We start from the raw sequence: 24,403 nt of genomic DNA on the forward strand, positions 1-24,403 counted from the left end.
TTTTGGTGGTGGTGGGGAGGTAGAGGCTTCGAGTGCTGAGGTGCCAGTTTTCAGGTACTTAAAATAGTGCAATTTAACATAAAACACCACTGCACACATTAATTTTTTTCAAACAAAGACTTCAAGATGTCTGCTAAATTTCTTATGTTTAGTTTGAAAAGTGCATTTTCAGTTACCAGAGAGTGGGTATGAATACTGACTGCTTTCTTCCTTTCTTTTCTGTACTTTAACAAAGTAACAGAGGCTTTTATTCTCAGGTAATATGTGGAATAAGAGAGCTGATTACGGAATTGAATAGCTCTAAGAGTCCTGCTCATCTTTTGAGCATTTTATCCACAAAAATTCAATTGGGATTTTGTTTTTAATGCTGTTGATAGCTCTGTGCTCTGTATGGTAAGTTACTTCAGTTGTGTCTGACTCTTTGTGACTCTATGGATTGTAGCCTACCAGGCTCCTCTTTCCATGGGATTTTCCAGGCAAGAATACTGGAGTGGGTTGTCATTTCCTCCTCCAGGGGAAGACTCAGGGATTGATCCTGCACCTCCTGAGCTGGCAGGCAGGTTCTTTACCACTAGCGCCACCTGGGAAGCCCTAATAGCTTCCCAGCTGATAGTTCTAGTGGAGATTATGTGAGTCTGTGTTTTAGTGTAAGGTGTGTTTCTTCTGTCACTTAAATTTGTCTTCTAATTATTACTCCAGTACATCATTTTGTTTTCTTGGTCACAAGTTCATGCTTTCACCTAGGAGTGAACCCAAAGTCTCTTTAGAAATCAGATGAGAAAGAGCCTTGATCAAAAGCTGACAATCTCTGTTGAGATTCTTGGATTTTAAGTACCAAAAAAAAAAAAATACTGAGAGGATTTCATCCACAGAATGTCCAGTTTGTACCTAATACATCCCGAAGGAGATTGCTCCCACCTTGGCTAGTCTGTCTCTTACCACGTTCTCTTTATTCTTTTCAGACACACTGTTCAGTGACCCAGCAGCCATTAGAATACAAACATTTTTCCTTCTTTCTTGCTGCTGCTGCTGCCGCCCACAAGACAGGAACTGCAGCAGAAAGAGAGCGCTGATGAAACATTGCCAGCCAGCAGGGTGGCACCATGGCAACCAGAACCTGCCCATGTCTGGCAGGGCTGGGAGCCCAGGGCTGCCTCTGCTGCCGTTTCAGCATCTGCCCTGTCCGGTCTCTCAGAACCTGAGTGCTCACAGAGGACATGCTGCACACTTTGCTCTGTTTCTCTTTTCTCTTTTGCTACTATTCCCTTCTTCCTCCCTGTGCACTTGGTTGATTTATAGTTAGAGCCAGGGTGCACCACATGTGATAGCTGCTGGAACAGGCCCATTAAAAACAAAAGCTGATTTCTGCAGAAGCCATCCTTGTTTAGAGCTGTCCTTGCAAGAGGGCACCTTCCTGTTTTTTTTGGCGTTCCCGTTGTTGCTGGCATGGCTGGGGCCCTGCCCCCTTGGCAGAGCAGAGGCCGGGTTCAGTGGGGGTTGGAGGGTAGGGAGGTGGTTATGAGATGCTGCTTGGGAGGAGAGCTTGCTTTGCTGCTGTTTTTCTGAAGGCAGGAGCCACTTTGCTCAAACACAGATGCAAATTGCCCAAGAGCTGAGAGCGGTCGATTTTTTTTTTTTTTTTTTTTTGCCTGTTTTCTTGCTTTCACCCAATTAGGCTTTTCCTCTCCCTGATGTAACCTGTAAGGGGATCCTTTAGCTCCAAGTGCTGGATTTATCACACTGTAAATGTTAAGTGGATCCTCTGTTTTCACAAGAAGGAGAAAGCCCAGACAGCTTTAAGCTGATACCACTCTGCCGTGGCAACTGATGCAGGGTATGTACTATTGTTTGAAAAATCTTTCTAGTGTCATTTTTGGATCTCTCTTGCTGAGCCTTACATTTTGGCCCTCTTCCTTCTAAAATGCCTTCTCTCTCGCATGGCCTCAGGAAATCAACTTGGTTGATGAATCTAAAATCCATCTTCTTAACCCTTATTTTTGTTTCGAGCCCTAATATTCTGTTTTCAGAGTGCCAATTAAACACATTTCCCTGGATATCCCTGTGACATGAGGGACATGTAATTGGTCATATTCCATACAGGATTACATAGTAGTTGAGAGTGTGTCTGGGTTCAAAACTTGGCTTTGCCTTTTATTGACTGTGTGACCTTGGAGAACTTACTTAACCTTTGTGAGTCAGTTTTCTTATCTGTAAATTAGAGAGTTCATAGGGTTGTTGTGAGGCTCTAGTGAGTAAATGTATTAAAGGGCTTAGAAAAGTACTCAGTATTTGTTATAATCATCTCAAACCAGCTTTTCCTCTCTTGCTTGTGTGCTTGTGTGTGGGTGCTCAATTGTGTCTGACTCTCTGTGACCTCATGGACTGTAGCCCACCAGACTCCTCTGTCCATGGGATTTTCCAGGCAAGATTACCGGAGTGGGTTGCCATTTCCTCTGCCAGGGGATCTTCCCAACCCAGGGATCGAACCTGCATCTCCTGCATTGGCAGGTAGATTCTTTACCACTAAGTCACCTGGGAAGCCCTTTCCTCTCTTAGTTAATGATAGTATCTTCCATTCAGTTAATAAACTGAAAGTTTTTATTATCTTTAACTCCTGTACCAGTCAGTTAAGGAGCTATACTGATTTTCTACCTCCTAAATCTATCTTGAATTAATCCCTTTCTCTGGATCCCACTGTCACCAACACAAGTCACTCACCATCTCTCAGCATAGCTTCCTGGTCCTCTGTGTATCCCCAGAAAGATCACTTTCAGGCACAGACCTCGTGTTCCTCTCCTTAATGAAAGCCTGCAGTGACTTTCCATTGCCCAGAGGATAACACACAGACTTTCTAGTGTCATGTAAGAGTCCTTTCAGGCCCAGGTCCCAAACCCTGTCCCATCTTTTCAGCCTGTCTGGACACCTCCTCTCCCATCCCGGTATAGTCCACTAATGGCGTGCATCTGCCGAGGTTCCCTAAATGCATCACAACCTTTTCCCTCTTAGACCTTTGCAAATATAGATGCTCTTCCCTGCCTCCCACCCTCCCAGTCTGTTACGTGTTCCCTTCTCATGGCTCCAAGCCTTGTCTGTGTTTTGTACTTCAGATGTCAGACAGCCCTTACGTAGTTCCATCAAAACTCAGTTACACCTTTCAGATTGGCATCGATAATATTTTTGTTGAAGGTTTCTGTTATCTTTAAAGGATAAGGCTCATCTGACCTGTGAGGTAAAGTTCTTTACCACGTCATCTGTGAACCGTGTAATTTTGTTCTTTCCCGTTTGTCACTTATCCCTCTGCGTGCTGATACAAGTCCGTGGCTGGGGTACCCCTCTGTGAGGTGACTTGGTGGGCTCCCCCCTGCCCTGGCCCCCTCTGCCCCAGGTCTCCCAGCTGCCCGGTCCTGTGTGCATATTTCTGTTACGGGTCTCGTCCCACTGCATCTTCATTGCTCATGTTCACGTGCAGCACTCCTATTAGACTTGCTTTGCTGTAGCCTCCTAGGTGCGTGGCATAGTGACACGTGCAGGGGCTGTTCTCAGTGCTCACTTGGTACGTGCATGACTGAGCTGATGTGCTCATCAGCTACCACCTGCATTTCTGTCATTCATCCTAGCTTCTCTCTCCTCAGTGTCTTCAGGCTTTGCTGGTATATCTTTAGATCGTTGGTATAGGACAGTCCACTTGTCAGATTTCATTTAAAATTATTAACAACTTTTGGATTGACATTTGTATATCATTTTGCATTTAGTTTCAGTTATACTTAAGGACATTGGGTTTATGTATAATTCTTGGAAAGTGTGCTGGCAATGGCCCTGCAGCTCTTTGGAGTCAGGTATAAACTACAATTCTGTATATTCTTGTGATTTTTAATTTACTTTTCTTAGGACAAAGAACTTGAAGTTTGTTTGAGAGCTGCTTGTTGATTTCTGTTTCTTTTAATTGCCCTTTTTCATTTCTAGATCATGCCTCATCTAACAATATTGGTAAAATAGCTGTATTTTATAGAGTTAAATACAGACTTTAGTATAATTGTATAGACCAATTGAAAAAAAAATCTTGGAAAAAAGTTTTTTCAAAAATTCATCGTAAATAATTAGCCAGAGTATAGAAATGTAGCTTCAGCTGCTTTAATTTTAAAATGAAGACATCACTTTTTAAAAAGTGGTACGGTCACATTAAAAATGTTATTGGTTTATAGTTGATTTACAATTTTGTGTTAGTTGCAGGTGTACAGCAGAGTGATTCAGTTATACATACATCTGCTCTTTTTCAGATTCTTTTCTCATATTGATTATCACAGAATATTGAGTAGAGTTCCCTGTGCTACACAGTAGGTCCTTGTTGGTTATCTCTCTCGTATATATAGTAGTATGTGTTTGTTAATCTCAAGTTCCTGATTTATCCTCCATCCCCCACCTTTCCCCTTTGGTCACCATGTTTGTTTTCAGTATCTGTAAGTCTCTTTCTGTTTTGTACATAAGTTGATTTTTATCATTTTTAAAAATCAGATTCCACATATGAGTGATATAATATATTTGTCTTTCTCTGTCTGACTTACTCCACTTAGTATGATAATCTCTAGGTCCATCCATGTTGCTACAAATGGCGTTATTTTGTTCTTTTTTAATGGCTGAGTAATACTCTGTTGTATGTTTCTACCACATCTTTACTCATTCCTCTGGTGATGGACACTTAGGTTGCTTCCATGTCCTGGCTACTGTAAATAGTGCTGCACTGAATATAGGGATGCATTTATCATTTCGAATTACGATTTTTCTCCAGATAGATGCCCAGGAGTGGGATTGCTGAGTCATGTGGTAGTTCTGTTTTTAGTTTTTAAGGAACCTCCATACTGTTCTCCATAGTGGCTGCACCAATTTACATTCCCACCAACAGTGTAGCAGGGTTCCTTTTCTCCACACTCTCTCCAGCATTTATTATTTGTAGATTTTTTTTTGATAGATAATGACGGTTCTGACTGGTGTGAGATAATAACTCACTGTAGTTTTTGATTTGTATTTCTCTGATAATTAGTGATGTTGAGCACCTTTTTATGTGCTTTTTGGCCATGTGTATGAAGGTCAGGTGGAGAAGGAAATGGCAACCCATTCCAGTATTCTTGCCTAGAAACTCCTGTGGACAGAGGAGCCTGGTGGGCTGCTGTCCATGGGGTCACACAGAGTCGGACACGACTGAAGCGCTTTAGCATGCATGCGTGCATTGGAGAAGGAAATGGCAACCCATTCCAGTATTCTTGCCTGGAGAATCCCAGGGACAGGGGAGCCTGGTGGGCTGCTGTCTGTGGGGTCGCACAGAGTCATACACGACTGAAGCAACTTAGCAGCAGCAGCAGCATGAAGGTCAGGGGCTTCTCTGGTGACTTAGCGGTAAAGAATCTGCCTGCAGTGTAGGAGATGCAGGAGCCATGGGTTCGATCCCTGGACTGGGAAGATCCCCTTGTGAAGGAAATGGGAACCCACTCCAGTATTCTTGCCTGGAAAATCCCATGGACAGAGGAGCCTGGCAGGCTACAGTCTGTGGGGTCGCAAAAGTCAGATACAACTGAGCAACTAAACCACCACATGAAGATCACAGTTTTTGACTAGCAGAGGGAGATGGCAGATTGGGTGGGGTCTAGTGCATACCAAGAGATTTATGATAAGGCAAGAAAGATGAGGAACCTGTTTCATATTCACTGTCACAGCCATTTCTCCAAGTATCTGGGGAATACATTGACTTTTTTTTTAAGCTATAACCTTTTGGTGAGTCACACAGTTGTGTGTGTGGGAGGCAATGAGGTGGGACAAGGGGGAGAGTATGGATGAGGGTCTTTGGATCTTTTAGCTTTTCTGTTCTCTCCTGTTCTACACTTTAGAGTGCTTGCCTCCCAGGGAATCCCAGCTTTAATGTACTCTGTAGGACTGCATATTACTTCGAGAACTTATCCATTTCCAGACACCAAACCTTTTGTGTGTTTTCTCTCAGAACTCACCTCCCCCATATCTAGATTAGGTGTTAATCTCATGTGCTCCTTTTATTATGCCGGCCATAGGTACTAACCATGCTTGGCGTTTTGCTTCAGTGGTCAATATTGTCCGTTAGATGGTAAATTTGGTGGGGGAGATGCAGATGCTGTATCTGTCTTATTTGCATCTCTGTCACCTTGCACAGTGATGGGTGTGGGCACTCAACTGTTAAATGAATGAACAAAACAAACATGTGATCACCTTTTACTAAGACAGAACTTGTCCAGTCTTTTGTAGACATATAACTTCCCTTTGATGCAGCATTCCATGAACTAGATTTGTTCCTCCTGCTTTAAACAAAAGGGAATAGCTACATTTTCCCCTCTGTCTTCAGATTGTACAAATTAGATGATCATCATGGCTGGTCTGGTTTAGGTTTGGAACCAAGGTTTTGAGGCATGGACTGGCTCCTTTGGCTGATTGTGCTGAATTGCAAAATATATATAAGCTTCACTTTTTATCTCTCTTAAGATGCTTACCATTTTTTAAATGTGTTACTCTCAATGCTTAGTGTTATTAATGGGGTGTGTGTGTGCTTGAACCCCAGTACTTAAAAGTCCAACATAGTATTGAAAAGAAAATTCAAAAGCTAGCTAATGATTTTCTGATGTTACTCTAGGTAATAAAAGACTATTACAGTTGAAATAACTTTCTGTGATAATTACTTCTGTCTCTAAGTGACTGCATCTTGAGCGACCCTTTTTCTTTTGGCCCCAAACTAGAGCAACTTATGTAAAATGTGATGTGTTATATTTGAAGGTTGGTTTTTCATGGGGTCGCAAAGAGTCAGACACGACTGAGCGACTGAACTGAACTGAACTGAACTTTGAGTAAATCATCTCAATTACATGGAACTTAATAGACAATTCATTTTTTATTCATCCAAATATTTATTAATGACTCTGAGAATTATAGTGTCCTTTCCTCAAGAATGGACTTGGAAGAAGCAATGAGTTTGAAAGAGAAGTCCTGGGTACACATTATCAATAAGAAGAAGTTAGGAAAGTTAGAAAACTAAAAGTAAAGAAAAATAAAGATCAAAGGCAGAATAATTGTAAAAGCTTGTAAATTAACAAATTAAAGGAGAAAAAACTCACATATTTTTCTCAATAGATTTAGAAGCAAAATTTGATAAAATTGATGTACATCTGTAATACTTATTCTTAGAAAACGAGGAATAGGTGGAGTACTTCCTTATCCTGATAAGAGTGTTTACCAAAAACCTACAGCAAATGTTATTCTTAACAGTGAAACATTAGAATCAAGATGTTTATTCAGTACTTTTGGAGGTCCTAACTAGCACAGTAAGAGAAGGAATATAAACAAAATGTATAAAGATTAGAAAAGAAAAAAAAAGATGTATTTATTTTCAGCTATGTATAACAAATCATTAGAATAGTGTGACTAATAAATAGATGGTAATATACATGTAAGTATATATATTTAAAAGATATCACTTATAATAGTAACAAAAATATAAAGCATCAGTAAGTCTAAAACCGTACAAGGTCTTTATGAAGGGAATTTACTTTGACATTTGTAAAGGCATTAAAGAAGGCATCAATAAGTGTAGAGATTATACATATACATGGATAGAAAGATTCAATATCATGAATATGTAAGTCTTCTCAGTTTGATCCAACATGCTTACATTCTGAAGAACTTGGATGGAAGCGTGAAAGGTCAAGAATGTCCTCAGTGAGGCAGCGGGATCTGGTCCTCCCAGGAATACCTTTATAACTCAGGTATAAAGCTCCGTTATAAAGTCATAGTAGCTAAGGCCATATAACATTGACCCATGGGTAATGAAAATGACCAAAAGAACAAAAGAGTGAATCCTGAAACATATCTGCCCCGATATGGTGACTCACTAGGAAAAGAGTAATTTTTCCCGATAAATGGTACTATGATAAATAGGTGTTTTTCAGGGAAAATTAGTGAAATTGGATTCCTACATGCACCTTAAAAATTACCACTGGGTTGAAGACAATGTGAAAGGCAAAATCTTTTGAAAAATAATGTAGATGAATATCTTTATCACTTTAGGTAAAGAAGGATTTCTTAGCTATATTTTTGTTTTGTTTTTGGTCACATCACGAGGTATGCAGAGGTTCCCTGATGAGGGATCCAACCCGCACCCCACAAAGTGGAAGTGTGGAGCCTTAATCACTGGACCATGAGGGAAGTCCATGGATTTGTTTTATATTATATAAAGAAAACTATGTATAAAAGATTGATAGGTATGACTACTTGAATATTGAGCTATTGAAAAGGAGGAAGGACAAACGACTAGGTCCTACTGTATAGCACAGGGAACTATATAGTCCATATCCAGAGGTAAACCAAAATGGAAAAGAATATTAAAAAAAAAAAAATATATATATATATATATAGAGAGAGAGATAGAGAGAGAGAGAGAGTGTTCCTGGTGGCTCAGTGGTGAAGAACCCACTGCCGATGCAGAAGACGTGGGTTCAATTCCTGGGTCAGGAAGATCTCCTGTAGTAGGAAATGGCAACCCACTCCAGTACTCTTGCCTGGGAAATCCCATGGACAGAGAAGCCTGGTGGGCTACAGTCCATGGGGTCACAGAGAGTCAGACACGACTGAAGCGACTTAGCACATGCACGCATGCGCGCGCACACACACACACACACACACACACACACACACACACACACACACACATATATATAATAATTGTCACTTTACTGTACAGCAGAAATTTATACAACATTGCAAATCCAACTATATTTCAATTTTAAAAAGTAAAAAGACAAACCACAAATAGGAGGAAGATATTTGCAACCACTGTAACTGTCAAAGGATGAGTACCTAGAACATTCTTCTCAAAAGAATTCCTGCATGTTCATAAGGAAAAGACAACCCAATAGAAAAAAAGGGAAAGGACATGACTATGCTTTTCCACGAGAAGAAACTGAATGGCCAACAAACTAAAGAAAAAAGAAAAGAAATTGAATTGCTCAACCACATTAGAAAATCAAATAAATACCAATTTAGATTACAGTGTGGTAGTGTTTTGAGAAGTCTGACAATAAATACCTGATGTTGGTGAAGATGTGAAGTTGGGAGTGTAAAACAACTGTGGCAGTTGAGTTGCTCAGTCATGTCCAACTCTTTGTGACCCCGTGTACAGTAGCCAGCCAGGTTCCTCTGTCCATGGGATTTTCCAGGCAAGATTATTGGAGTGAGTTGCCATTTTCTTCTCCAGGGAATCTTCCTGACCCAGGGATCATATCCATGGCTCCTACAGTGCAGGCAGATTCTTTACCACTGAGCCACTGGAGAAGCCCCCAGTTTGGCATTGTCTTGTATTATTGAACATGTACATACCGATGTCCCAGGAATGTCATTCTTTGGTACCCATCCTTTTCCTTTGGTATGTTCTGAATTGGTTCAGATGTCAGTTCAGTTCAGTTCAGTCACTCAGTTGTGTCTGACTCTTTGAGACCCCATGGACTGCAGCATACCAGGCCTCCCTGTCCATAACCAACTCCCAGAGTTTACCTCAAACTCATGTCCAATGAGTCGGTGATGCCATCCAACCATCTCATCCTCTGTTGTCCCCTTCTCCTCTGACCTTCAATCTTTCCCAGCATCAGTCTTTTCAAATGAATCATTTCTTCACATCAGGTGGCCAAAGTATTGGAGTTTCAGCTTCAGCGTCAGTCCTTCTAATGAATATTCAGGACTGATTTCCTTTAGGATGGATTGGTTGGATCTCCTTGCAGTCCAAGGGACTCTCAAGAGTCTTCTCCAACACCACAGTTCCAAAGAATCAATTCTTTGGCTCTCAGCTTTCATTATAGTCCAACTCTCACATCCATACATGACTACTGGAAAAACCATAGCTGTATTGAGATACTAAACCCTTCTTCCCTCAGGGTTACTAGGCAGGGCCTGACATTGCTGGAATACCCAGATCTGTCATCTTTGATTATGAGCATTTGGCTAGTTTGTCAAATAAATAGCATGAAAATGGTTGGGAAGCAATTTCCTGGAGATGCTCTTGCTGGCGTTTATCAGGAGACAGTGCACATGCATATTTATTAAAAAAAAAAAAGTATTGTTTTATTTAAAATGAGAACAAAAACTTGGGAAATACAGTTCAGTTAGCTAATTCTCTTCTGAACAGCCACAGGCATTAAGTAATTAGAAAGGGTTTTGACTTGTCATTTCTTGATATCAGTGGTAAACATGGTAATTATTTCAAGCCAAATGAGAGAGGCAGAGAAGAAAGCTGAGGGAAAATGATATACTCCTGGCTAGTATATATATTCCTGGCTATATTTTTATTACCATGTGGTCCGATGGGTGGTGTAGGATGATGTTTTGAATCTGATATCTAGGTTTTGAATCTGAGTTGCTGTACTAATAAAGGCTCCCCAGAGGAGAGAGTTGTTGTTCAGTCACTAAGTCATGTCTGACTCTTTTCAACTCCATGGACTACAGCACGCCAGGCTTCCCTGTCCTTCACCATCTCCCAGAGTTTGCTCAGACCCATGTCCATTAAATTGGTAATGCCATCCAACCATTTCACTCTCTGTCATCTCCTTCTCCTCTTGCCCTCAATCTTTCCCAGCATCAAGGTCTTTTCCAGTGAGTCGGTTCTTCTCATCAGGTGACCAAAATATTGGAGCTTTAGCTTCAGTATCATTCCTCCTAGTGAGTATTCAGGGTTGATTTCCTGTAGGATTGACTGGTTTGATCTCCTTGCTGTCCAAGGGACTTTCAAGAGTCTTTTCCAGCACTACAATTCAAAAGCATCAATCCTTCGGTGCTTAGCTTTCATTATGGTCCAGCTGTCACAGCTGTATGTGAGTACTGGAGAAAACCATACCTTTGACTATACAGATCTTTGTTGACAAAATGATGGCTCTGACTTTTAACACAGTGTGTGGGTTTGTCATAACTTTTCTTCCAAGGGGCAGGTGTCTTATAATTTCATGGTTGCAATCAACTGTCCACAGTAATTTTCAGTTCAGTTCAGGACTTTTTGCGACCCCATGGACTGCAGCATACCAGACCTCCCTGTTCATCACCAACTCCCGGAGTTTAGCTCAAACTCATGTCCATTGAGTCAGTGATGCCATCCAACCATCTCATCCTCTGTCGTCCCCTTCTCCTCCCTCCTTCAATCTTTCCAGCATCAGGGTCTTTTCAAATGAGTCAATTCTTCACATCAGGTGGCAAAAGTATTGGAGTTTCAGCTTCAGCAACAGTCCTTCCAATGAATATTCAGGACTGATTTCCTTTACGATGGACTGGTTGGATCTCCTTGTAGTCCAAGGGACTCTAAAGAGTCTTCTCCAACACCACAGTTCAAAAGCATCAATTCTTTGGTGCTCAGCTTTCTTTGTACTCCAACTCTCACATCCATACATGACTACTGGAAAAACCATAGCCTTTACTAGATGGACCTTTGTTGGCAAAGTAATGTCTCTGCTTTTGAATATGCTATCTAGGTTGGTCATAACTTTCCTTCCAAGGAGTAAGTGTCTTTTAATTTCATGGCTGTAGTCACCATCTGCAGTGATTTTGGAGCCCCCACAAAACAAAGTCTGCCATGGTTTCCACTGTTTCCCTATTTATTTACCATGAAGTGATGAGACCAGATTGCATGATCTTAGTTTTCTGAATGTTGAGCTTTAAGCCAACTTTTTCACTCTCCTCTTTCACTTTCATCAAGAGGCTTATCAGTTCTTCTTCACTTTCTGCCATAAGGTTGGTGTTATCTGCATATCTGAGGTTATTGATATTTCTCCCGGAATCTTTATTCCAGCTTGTGCTTCATCCAGCCCAGCATTTCTCATGATGTACTCTGCATATAAGTTAAATAAGCAGGGTGACAATATACAGCCTTGATGTACTCCTTTTCCTATTTGGAACCAGCCTGTTGTTCCATGTCCAGTTCTAACTATTGCTTCCTGACCTGCATACAGATGTCTCAAGAGGCAGGTCAGGTGGTCTGGTTTTCCCATCTCTTTCAGAATTTTCCACAGTTTATTGTGATCCACATAGTCAAAGACTTTGGCATAGTCAATAAAGCAGAAATAGATGTTTTTTTGGAACTCTCTTCCTTTTTCCCATGATCCAGCAGATGTTGGCAATTTGATCTCTGGTTCCTTTGCCTTTTCTAAAACCAGCTTGAACATCAGGAAGTTCACGGTTCACATATTGCTGAAGCCTGGCTTGGAGAATTTTGAGCATTACTTTACTAGTGTGTGAGATGAGTGCAATTGTGCAGTAGTTTGAGCATTCTTTGGCATTTCCTTTCTTTGGGATTGGAATGAAAACTGACCTTTTCCAGTCCTGTGGCCACTGCTGAGTCTTCCAAATTTGCTGGCATATTGAGTGAAGCACTTTCACAGCATCATCTTTTAGGATTTGAAATAGCTCAACTGGAATTCCATCACCTCCACTAGCTTTGTTCACAGTGATGCTTCCTAAGGCCCACTGGACTTCACATTCCAGGATGTCTGGCTCTAGTTGACTGATCACACCATCATGATTATCTGGGTCGTGAAGATCTTTTTTGTACAGTTCTTCTGTGTATTCTTGCCACCTCTTAATATCTTCGGCTTCTGTTAGGTCCATACCATTTCTGTCCTTTATTGTGCCCATCTTTGCATGAAATGTTCCCTTGATATCTCTGATTTTCTTGAAGAGATCTCTGGTATCTCCCATTCTGTTGTTTTCCTCTATTTCAGTGCTTTGCACTGACCACTGAGGAAGGCTTTCTTATCTCTCCTTGCTAGTTTTTGGAACCCTGCATTCAAATGGGTATATGTTTCCTTTTCTCCTTTGCTTTTCACTTCTCTTCTCTTCACAGCTATTTGTAAGGCCTCCTCAGACAACCGTTTTGCTTTTTTGCATTTCTTTTTCTTTGGAATGGTCTTGATCCCTGTCTCCTGTACAGTGTCACAAATTTCTGTCCAGAGTTCATCAGTCACTCTATCAGATTTAGTCCCTTAAATCTATTTCTCACTTCCATTGTATAATTGTATGGGATTTGATTTAGGTCACACCTAAATGGTCGAGTGGTTTTCCCTACTTTCTTCAATTTAGATCTAAATTGGCAATAAGGAGTTCATGATCTGAGCCACAGTCAGCTCCTGGTCTTGCTTTTGGTGCCTGTATAGAGCTTCTCCATCTTTGGCTGCAAAGAATATAATCAATCTGATGTCAGTGTTGATGGTGATTTTGGAGCCCCAGAAAACAGTCTGTCACTGCTTCTACTTTTCCCCTTCTATTTGCTGTGAAACAATGAGTATGGCTGCCATGATATTAGTTTTTAAATGTTGAGTTTTAAGCCAGCTTTATTGTACCTCCATCAAAAGGCTCTTTAGTTCCTCTTTGCTTTCTCTATTAGGGTGGTATCATGTGCATATCTGAGGTTGTTGATATTTCCCTCAGCAATCTTGATTCCAGCTTGGGAGTCATCCAGCCTAGGATCTTGTACTCTGAGGCTTCCGTGGTGGCTCAGATGGTAAAGAATCTGCCTCTAATGTAGGAGACCTGGGTCCAGTCCTTGAGTAGGGAAGTTCCTCTCTGGAAGGAAATGGCAACCCACTCCAGTATTCTTGCCTGGAGAGTTCTATGGACAGAGGAGCCTTGTGGGCAACAGTCCATGTGGTTGCAAAGAGTCGGACATGGCTGAGTGACTTTCACTTTACTTCACTATGCTATGCTATGCTAAGTCACTTCAGTCGTGTCCGACTCTGTGCGAACCCATAGACAGCAGCCCACCAGGCTCCGCCATCCCTGGGATTCTCCAGGCAAGAACACTGGAGTGGGTTGCCATTTCCTTCTCCAATGCATGAAAGTGAAAAGTGAAAGTGAAGTCGCTCAGTCGTGTCCAACTCTTAGGGACCCATGGACTGCAGCCCACCAGGCTCCTCAGTCCATGGGATTTTCCAAGCAAGAGTACTGGAGTGGGTTGCCATTGCCTTCTCCGTTACTTCACTACTCTGCATTTAAGTTAAATAAGCAAGGTGACAATATATAGCCTTGGTGTACTCCTTTCCCAATTTGGAACCAGTCTGTTGTTCCATGACTGATTATAATTGATGTTGCTTCTTGACCTACATACAGGTTTCTCAGGAAGCAGATTAGGTCATCTGGTATTCCCGTCTCTTTCAGAAGTTTCCTTGGTTTGTTGTGATCCACACAGATTTTAGTGTACTCAGTGAAGCAGAAATAGATGTTTTTCAGGAATTCTCTTGCTTTTTCTATGATCTAATGAATGTTATCAATTTGATCTCTGGTTCCTCTGCCTTTTCTAAATCTAGCTTGTACATTTGGAAGTTCTTGGTTCGCATACTGTTAAAGCCTAGCTTGAAGGATTTTGAGCATCAACTTGCTAGCATGTGAAATGAGCACAGTTGTGCAGTATTGTGAACATTCTTTGGCATTGCCTTTCCTTGGGATTGAAATGAAAACTGACCTTTTCCAGTCCTGTGGCTATTGTTGAGTTTTCCAAATTTGCTGGCATATTGAGTGAAGCACTTTCACAGCATCATCTTTTAGGATTTGAAATAGCTCAGCTAATCACCTCCACTAGCTTTGTTTGTAGTAATGTTTCCTAAGGCCCACTTGACTTCACGCTCCAAGATGTCTGGCTCTAGGTGAGTGACAACACCATTGTAGCTACCTGGATCTTTAAGACCTTTTTTGTATAATTCTTCTGCGTATTCTTGTCATCTCTTCTTAATCTCTTCTGTTAGATCCTTATCGTTTCTGTCCTTTATTGTGCCCATTTTTGCATGTAATATTCCCTTGTTATCTCTAACTTTCTTGAAGAGATTTCTAGTCTTTCCTATTCTATTGTCCACTCTATTTCTGTTCCATCTTATTCTCATGTCTAGGCTCTCATCTTTAAGGCGTGAGAGGTGAAACAAGGGGCAGCTGCCACCAGGACCCCATGTAAGCTTCTCATGGCCAAACTCTTTGGACTGAGAACTGTGTGAGGAAGACACCATTGAGTTCAGCCCTCTTATTTCATATTTGAGGAAGCAAGGCCTGGAAAGTGTTGGATCACACACAGGTGGTAGCAGAGCTAAAACTAATATCAGCACACTGACGGTTAGTTGTCCAGCCCTCTTCAACTTGCCACATTACCTCCTAAGCGTTCCTTTGAATTTATAGCCAGCTTTATAGTTATTTGTGTATTTGTCTTATGTTTCTCTGACTGTAAATTCTGAGGGGAAGGAGTATATCTTATTTACATTTGTTGCCTTTGAAGTAGTTAACTGGGCTTCTCAGTACCTGTTAAATTGCAGTCAAAACATACTCTTGTACCAGACATGCCATTTTCCTACTCCTCACCTCTTTGAAGGTGTTCACCTCAAGACCTGGCCCCTGTTTGAAGCCTTGGTCAGATTGTGCCCTGTTTCTGACTTCTCAGGGTCTTCAGTCCTCCCAATGATCTTGATAGATAAAATCTCTCATATTGAGGAAACAGGCTCGGAGAGGTTACATGACTTGCCATGGATCACACAGCTGGAAGCAACAAAGCCCCATTACATGTTTGATATCCTGTGCTGGGTGACATCTTGATTCCTGAGGATCTTGTTTCATGTGTCTTTTGTGGAAAATGAGTTCATTTTGTTTCCTTATCCTGACTGCTAGCTTCTTGAGGAGAGTGGCGAGATCACATATTTCTCCTGTGCCATTTGTAGTTGCCAGCACAGTACTGGGCATGTAGAAATTGCTTATCAAATACTGTTAAATTGAATGCAAATGTAACTTAATTTACCAAAAAGAGCAGCTGTCAGTGGCACTCTAAGACACTTTTTGAGTCATTCCTGAATGTAATCAGCAGGGAACAGAGGGAAGCAGAGGAGGGATGAGCTGTCAGAGAAAGTCAGATGGTAGACACAATTAGCAATGGAGTGGCAGCTGGCCTGCTGTCAGACCAGTGGTGAGGGGTGGAGGGGAAGCTGCACATAAGAACACAGTCCAGGCAACACAAAAAGTTTACTGCGGGGATGAGGGATGGGAGAGGAGTACTCAGAAGCAGCCTAACAGCTGTCCAGGTTAATGAAGATAGAGCACTCAGATACATTGAGAAAACATTGATTAAAGGAATATCCAGACCTTGATGTGGCTTTGGAGGACTGATTTCTAGGGTGAGATTTGAATGGATAGAGAAGCATTTGGCTTAGTTTGTGATCATTCTGTTAATTACTGAGGCTGTGAGAAAAGGAACATAAGTAGACGAGGTTGTTGCTGGTGAAACAACTTCCCTCCCCTTTTCTCTACTATGGTGATCAGTAGGGTCTCAGTCCTGAGCCCTGATGGTCAGAAGTGAAGGGAATTCAAATGACTGCATGTGTCCTCCGTGCCCAGAGATGTGTTGTGATGACCAGCCCATGGCTGTTCTGGTACTGCTTCATTTTACTTTCTTTGCATTGCCCTGAAAGTTAGTGAGGTGCTTTAGAAATTCCAGTACTTTGACAGCTAAACTGTATTTCCAATTCTGCCTTTTCCCAAAAGGGTCATAAAAATCCACTGACAGACCACATGCTCCAGATTTTGGTTTGGAAAGTCACACTGCATCTCCTGAGTTAACAATCATTTTGCATCTGAACCAGATGTGAAGCCTCTTGCATTAGAACACATGCGGTAAATGTCCAGTTTCCTCTGAGAAGCCTGCACATGTTCTTTTGTTAAGTTCTGTCTCCTACAGAGGTCAAGATCAAGAGCTTTCAGAGGAGAAGTAATAGAAGTTGAGTCTGTTCTTCTCTGTGTCAGAAATGTTCAATTTAGAACTATTTTATAAAAGCTAAAGCTATATGTACCTCAACTGCTTAGAGATACTAGCAGTTAAGGGAAATTATTTCAAATAAAAAATTGTAATTTCTATGCAGAATAATTTTCTTTATCATGTTCTATCTAAAATGTAAATATGGAAAAGCTTTTCTTGAACATTTGCATATGAACTTTTAAGGTGATACTCATTTCTAGGAAAATTTCAGTATCATTGTTACGACTTTTGGTTTATTTTCAGTTTGATAGCTATATAGCAATTGTATTTTTCTGTGATGTACAAATAAATAGGAAAGTTCTAAATTAAAATGATGTCAGTGACAACATCATTATTTTAATGGAAAGGTAATCCTTGGGGTCAAAGCGCTCAACTTACTAATTTTTGCAATCAAATTTGTTGGTATGTGAGGGCTAGTTCAGTTCAGTTGCTCTGTCGTGTCCGACTCTTTGTGACCCCATGGACTGCAGCATGCCAGGCTTCCCTGTCCATTATCAACTCCCAGATCCTACTCAAACTCATGTCTATCGCATCGGTGATGCCATCCAACCATCTCATCCTCTGTCGTCCCCTTCTCCTCCCTCCTTCAATCTTTCCAGCATCAGGGTCTTTTCAACTGAGTTGGTTCTTCACATCAGGTAGCCTAAGTATTGGAGCTGAAACTTCAGCTTCAGCATCAGCCCTTCCAATGAATATTCAGGACTAATTCCTTTAGTATTGACTGGTTGGATCTCCTTGCAGTCCAAGGGACTCTGAAGAGTCTTCTCCAACACCACACTTCAAAAGCATCAATTCTTTGGTGCTCAGCTTTCTTTGTACTCCAACTCTCACATCCATACCTGACTACTGGAAAAACCATAGCTTTGACTAGACGGACCTTTGTTGACAAAGTAATGTCTCTGCTTTCTAATATGCTGTCTAGGTTGGTCATAGCTTTTCTTCCAAGGAGCAAGAGTCTTTTAATTTCATGACTGCAGTCAGCATCTGCAGTGATTTTGGATCCTGAAAAAATAGAAGTCGTCACTGGTTCCATTGTTTCCCCATATATTTGCTGTCAAGTGATGGGACCAGATGCCATGATCTTAGTATGTTGAGCTTTAAGCCAACTTTGTCACTCTCCTCTTTCACTTTCATCAGGAGGCTCTTCAGTTCTTTTTCACTTTCTGCCATAAGGGTGGTGTCATCTGCGTATCTGAGGTTATTGATATTTCTCCCGGCAATCTTGATTCCAGCTTGTGCTTCTTCCAGCCCAGCGTTTCTCATGATGTACTCTGCATATAAATTAAATAAGCAGGGCGACAATATACACCCATGACGTACTCCTTTTCCTATTTGGAACCAGTCTGTTGTTCCATGTCCAGTTCTGTTGCTTCTTGACTTCCATATAGATTTCTCAAGAGGCAGGTCAGGTGGAGGATATTCCCATCTCTCAGATTCTTCACCAAATGAGCCACAAGGGAAGCCCATGTGAGGGCTAACTTTATACTTTTAACAAGTGGGTTTATTAAAGCATGATTATAGAATTATGTGAATGATTTCCATATGTAGCTTATAAAACTTTTTTTTTTTTTTACTACTTTGAAGTCACCTCTTTCTTATATAGATTCGCATCTTATCCTCATTAAGATGAAGTACAGTATTACATGTTTCTTCAGTTTCCTCCAAACCCTCAAACAAAGTTTCTAAAGTTGTTGCTTGTCAATCTGTTATTCGTGCACAACTACTTACATCCTCACGGTGTTCCTTTCATGTGTTTTATGCTCCTCTTGCCTGTAATTTTCTTTCCCCTCTTGGCTTGTTCTCCTGCAGATTCATAGTTTCCTTGCTAACACAGAATCTTTATTTTGCCTTAGTGTACCTATATTGCTGTCTCTTTATTCACTCTTTCTTTTAATAAGGCCCTGTAGATTCTTTCTGAGTGACCATCTTGCTCACTGACTTTGGCCCCTATATTCTTAGTCCCCTCCCTTCAGATGTCTTTCTCATAGGTGCATTCAGAAAATAGAACTTGGAACTTCCCTTGTGGCCCAGTGGTTATGACTCCAAACTTCCAAAGCAGGGGGCATGGGTTCACGGTGGGAACACATGCTACGCAGTATGGCCAAAAAAGAAAATAGGAGCTTGGTTCCCATAGGTGTGCTTACTACCTGGTTGATGACAAAGACAGGTGTAGGTTTGGGGACCAAGTTCTAACCTGAATGCTTGAGTTTTCCATTTGCGCAGGGCAGGAACCTGCTTGGGTAGATTAGGGAGGCTTGGAAATTGCATGGGTTAAGCAGGAGGGAGCAAATAGTTGGAAACATTTCCCTGACTTAGGTAAGAATCTCTCTGGCTTTTGATAAAGTAACTACTACCTGGGTCTTAGATCCAAGTGTTGTTCCTGATGAGCTAAGTGGTCTTCCCAGTGTATACGGGTAGGTATCCTCCTGATTCCTCGAATTCATAAGCCACCTCTCCGCCTTTTTTGATCTACTCCTTACTTTGTTGGTGTTCAACTTTGGCGTGATTCTGTCCACCTGTCTGGGACCTCCGTTTGTATTTACCACTTCTGAACTGAAGTTGGTTCTGTGCCACCTTCATATGAGGCTGCCTTCTTGGGTAGGGAACACTAGGGGTTGCTCTGTTGCCATCTTACCTGTGCCCTTTCCTCCGTCCCTGGAACTTCCCGATGGTTCTAAGTGGCAGTCCTTGCATGTGTAGCATTCCTCATGATACAGCCATTAGCTGGAACAAGGGGTCCTGTGGAGAAAATACAATACTAGTAATTCCTTTTGAATTTATGGGAAAAGTCAAGTTAGTGCAGAGGATTTTAGGTTTTTCTCCCATCTGCTCTGTTATTCTCTGCTGTACTTTAGTACAAAGTGGCTTATGATACAGAACAAAATAATACATTTTCAGTTATTTTGCTGTATCACATAGTAAGTTTGCTATATCATTTCATTGTGTTCTTCAAAGCATATTTTGACTTCTGAGGGTTCTGCCCAAGCATAGGTTGTTGAGTCCATCAAGAATAATGTGGCTGTACTTTGTAATGCCCTTTAGGAAAAAATCAACAGTGTAGCTGGTTATAAGCATCCTTCCAGTAGTTCCATTTTGCAAGTACACTGGTTTTCTGTCCCAAGGAAGATGCTACTGCTTGGTTCATCTCTGGCCAGTTTGGTCTAGATTTTCCCTGGACTATTCAGCCTTAGATCCACAGCTCTCTTTTCCCTTTGAGTGACTCAATGATCATTGTTTCCAAGACACTTTCCTTATTTTCTGAAGCTCCAGTTAGCCCTTTTTGGAATTCTTACCAGGGTCTTTCAATACATTCCAGATTTTCGCTCCCAGATAACAAGAGTCCTAAGGTTGTGGTTAAGTGGGCAAGATTTGAGAGATGGTGTGTTTAGGAAATGTTGAATGAAAAAGCCTCGCAGACCTTGTAATGAGCTGTCAGTCTGAGGTGTTTAGGGAGAAAGAAAGTGTTGGGTACAAAGTTGAAGGCAAGTGAGATGATTCAGAGCCATCTGAGGTTGAGCTTTCCACACTGGTTTTCCACACGTGTGTGGTGGAGCTTTTCTTAGGACCTTGTTGGGTTCACAGGCCTTGGAGGTGGGCTTACCTTCACTTCTTTTACCAGAGCGGTTCTGAATTCACCTGTTTTATATATTAGAGCACCAGGTTAGATTTCATTTGAAGAAACTTGCTAAGGAAAGTTTGCAACCAGCTGGACAAGAGCACTTTTCTGAGGGAGTGAAGGATCTGTGGCAGTGACGTGAGGTAGTTTTTCTGAGCTCCAGTGCCAGAACGTCCTTCTGGCTGTGAAGACGCTGACCTGCTAGGGACAAAAAGTAACCCAAACTTACAACTGCTCTAAGTCAGCCAAGAAGCTCCCCAAACATAAAATCAGCTGCAACATAATGTGTTCATTCCTTATTGCTCAATTGACTATCCTAACAGGAAAAAGCCACTGTGTGCTGAACAGACATGCCTGAGCCTTGCTGTCACTTACAGAGTGTGGCTCACACATGCTTCCTTAACTACTCTCACAAGAGTGGACATGTGAATTCACTCCAGATTTTTAAAAATAAAAGAAAATAAAGAAAGACTAGTATGCATTACGACCTTTTCAATTAATGACACATTTATGAGAATACCTAATACTATATATAGTATTTGGAATAATATTTGGAATTCTCTCATAAATGTATCATCAATTGAGAGGGTTGTCATGTGCACTAGTTTAGCAAATAACTTTGCCAGGCAGTGTCAGTGAGAAGTTTGGAGATCTCTGAGTGTGGATTATAACTCATTTGACTATAGACTTTTATTCCAGTTTAAAAAATAATAATAAAGAGGAAAAAAGGCATTTGAATAAAAGTTTATAGACTCTTAAGGCACCTCCATGGATCCCAGAAGACTTGAGATCCCACAGATTTGAGGCCTCTCATAAGGACTGCAGTGCCTTGTTCTTTATGATGTGTTATTTTTATCTCCTTTAAGACGTTGTCTTGTGCTTAATTTTCTAAAATAAGATACATTATTTCCTTGGAACCTAACAGGTGAAGTCGGAAAACATAAACAAGGATATATCAGATTGAAAAATGCAGCTAACTAGCTTGAACTAGCACATATCTAGTTCTGCATGCAACAAACAGGGAATACAGGTTATTTTCATACTTAACACCCCCCCCCCCATTTGATATTAAGCAGACCACATTTACTGATCCAAAGGTAATAAAATTAGAAAACAACAACAATAATCACAAAAAAAGACAACAGTGATCTGACAGGCTGATTTAGAAATAGGCCGGATGACTGCAAGTTCTTCTGTCCTCTTTTGCATAAGTAAACTTAAGGCACACCCTAGTCTATACACAGCTGTTGATAGAAATGCAAACAGTCCCTTGCTAAGACTGCCTACTGAATAGGTGGAACTGGGCAAGACTTCTTGAGAATCAATAAGAAGTATATCCCACTGGACCTGGGCCATAGGTGAGTTTCTTTTTTTTTTTCCTTTCTGGTTTAGCTGTTAATATGATACATAGGGAGCAGCTAAACATGTGTTATAAATATATTAACAGAGACAGTGGACCTGACAAAGGCTAGAAAGACCTATAGCCGGCTGTTTAGAGCTTATCAGCACCAAACGAGAGAGGCTAAGAATCCTAGTACTGTTGTCTGGTGCTGCTAAAACGTCAGAAAATAGTTTGATTTTTTTCCTGAGCCTATTTTACTGTTTTTAAAAGAACTAAGTTAACATATGGTGGAATATTTACAGACAATAGTGTTTTAAACTCATGATCAACTTGTCTCTGTATGCTGCCTTTTCGTCAATATATGATAAAACCCAAGCTGGCACCATGGAGAAGCACTTGGGTTTCAGAAATGGCCCTGTTCCCAGACTTAGCTGGAGGAAAACTCCTTTCCTTATTGGAAAAGCAGAAGTCCTTAAAGACAGAGTAGTGCATGAGCTTGGGAAGGAGGGTCCAATACCTTAAAATTGACCTAGCCGCTCACCGTTATAAGGAGAGCACCGGTATTCATTGACTGGCATTGTTGGTGTAAGGTCAGTTTTTGCTCGCACAAGCTGAAGTTTAGGATGAGTACCTGGAGATGAGGGACAGGAAAGCCAGAAAAGGAGAGAGGGCAGAGGGGTCATGACTCGGAGTAATGAATAGAAGTGGGACTGTTAGAACTCAACAGGAGGGAATCATAGGGTGGATAGGAGACTGTGGAAAAGAAAACCAGCTGTGAAGAGATGATGTGCTTTCATAAGCCAGCCTGCATCTGAGAAGCATATCCCTGGGGCAGAGAACAGCTCTGCTCTGATGTGGTCAGCGCAGGCAAGGCTATGGGGTCGGCAGAATGAGGGAGAAGTAAAGACATACCCAGTGTATCCTGGTGGCCTTTGTGAGAATCTGTATGCCAGACCAGGGCTTCGCCTCAATAGGGTGTGTGTAATAGGCGCCGTCACCATTCACACTTCCTGAGAGTATGCACTTACATACAGTGCGTGCACACTCAGTTGTGTCCGACTCTTTGTGACCCCATGGACTGTAGCCCACCAGACTCTTCTATTCTTGGAATTTTCCAGGCAAGAATACTGGAGTGGATTGCCATTTCCTCCTCCAGGGGATCTTCCTGACCCAGGGAATCCGCATCTCCTGCCTTGGCAGGTGATTCTTTACCACTGAGCCACTGGGGCACAGTGCATCTCATCACAGAAAAGATGAGGTACAGTCTGTGCCCTTTGATAAAGAAGTCAGGGAAATGTTACAGTACACTGTAAAAAATCACACTTAACAAAACAACAGTGACAATGGTGTCCTAGTATGCAAATGAAGGAGTCTAGAAAGGCAAGACGGTGGTGTACTCTGGACACAGTTTCTCTACATGAATAAATATAGAGTTTTTGTCCTAGTTTTTTAAAAAGGCAATGATGAAGGAACCCTCTCTTGCCCAGCTACTGCCAACTCAGGGATATTTACCCCGTTGTTTTTATTGTTTGGACAGTCATCTTCAACAGGTCTGGATTCTTTTAATTCACAATTTTTTTCATCCTAAAATTTTCTTGTTGTGAAAGAAGCATTGTTGCTCCATCACAAAGTGAGGTGATTCTCTTCTTGATTGGGTGTATTTCCTCCGAGAAATCAGCATCTTCCCTGTGTTACCTCACATGAAAAGCTTTGAGGCAGGTGAGATGCACATGGACAGCCAGGTTGTGTTGGCCAAAGGCCTTCCAGCCCTCCCACATTCCAGTAGGACCAGACTTGGCAGAATCCTCAACTCTGTTTCTCAGTCATAAATGGAAAGGTATTCTGTGTTTTGCAACCTTGGAAATGCATTCTTCAGTTTCAGGTCCTTTGAGTGCTTCTTCGTTTGTAATCCTTCCAGTCCTGGCTGTGGTAGCAGCATGCTCACTCTTCATATTTCCATCTTTGACTCTTGGCCCTGGGAGCTTGGCATCACTCTGGCATAGCCAACGACTCTTCACTTCTACTTCTTCAAAACTTAATAGCAGGATTTCCTCTATGAATCAGTTAGTCTTGCAGATATATTGCCTTCCAGGTAGCTTAGGTCTTTTCATACTGTTCATGGGGTTCTTAAGGCAAGAATACTGAAGTGGTTTGCCATTCCCTTCTCCAGTCCTGAATACTCACTGGAAGGACTGATGCTTAAGCTGAAACTCCAATACTTTGGCCACCTGATGTGAAGAACTGACTCATTTGAAAAGACCCTGATGCTGAGAAAGATTGAAGGAAGGAGGAAAAGGGGACTACAGAGGATAAGATGGTTGGATGGCATCACCGACTCAACAGACATGAGTTTGAGTAAACTCTGGGAGTTGGTGATGGACAGGGAAGCCTGGAGTGCTGCAGTCCATGGGGTTGCAAAGAGTCAGACACGACTGAGCAACTGAACTGAACCAAGCTTAGGTCACTCCTCCTTTTCCATTTTCAGAAAATATTTTTACTCCATTCTTTGGGAGCTTTATTAGGTTCAGTGTCCCTCTTAAGATATCATGGAAAAAACACCAGTCTTAATGTCATAATATCAGTTTTCAAACCTTAATATATCGATTTCCATCATGGATTTTGTTAC

At 41.4% G+C, this 24,403-nt stretch overlaps 1 protein-coding gene across 15 annotated transcripts in view; it reads left to right on the plus strand.

Annotated features, from left to right (window-relative positions):
• The window catches only part of RAB27A (RAB27A, member RAS oncogene family), a 91,743-nt gene that overhangs the window by 30,482 nt on the left and 36,858 nt on the right, over nt 1-24,403 (plus strand). For 3 of the 15 annotated variants that reach the window (XR_011568855.1, XR_011568858.1, XM_070797514.1), the window contains one exon: nt 16,549-24,402. The exons of 11 other annotated variants lie outside the window; for them this stretch is intronic. Coding sequence is in view for 1 of the 4 variants with exons in the window: in XM_070797514.1 (XP_070653615.1) it covers nt 16,549-16,567 (19 nt within the window). In the remaining 3 variants the exon portion in view is untranslated. Of the gene's footprint in view, nt 1-1,695; nt 1,835-16,548; nt 24,403 lie in introns of those variants that run through there. One more of the 15 variants, XM_070797519.1, reaches the window with a different exon arrangement.

The sequence above is a fragment of the Bos indicus genome, chromosome 10 (assembly GCF_029378745.1).
Source record: "Bos indicus isolate NIAB-ARS_2022 breed Sahiwal x Tharparkar chromosome 10, NIAB-ARS_B.indTharparkar_mat_pri_1.0, whole genome shotgun sequence".
Lineage (NCBI taxonomy): Eukaryota > Metazoa > Chordata > Mammalia > Artiodactyla > Bovidae > Bos > Bos indicus.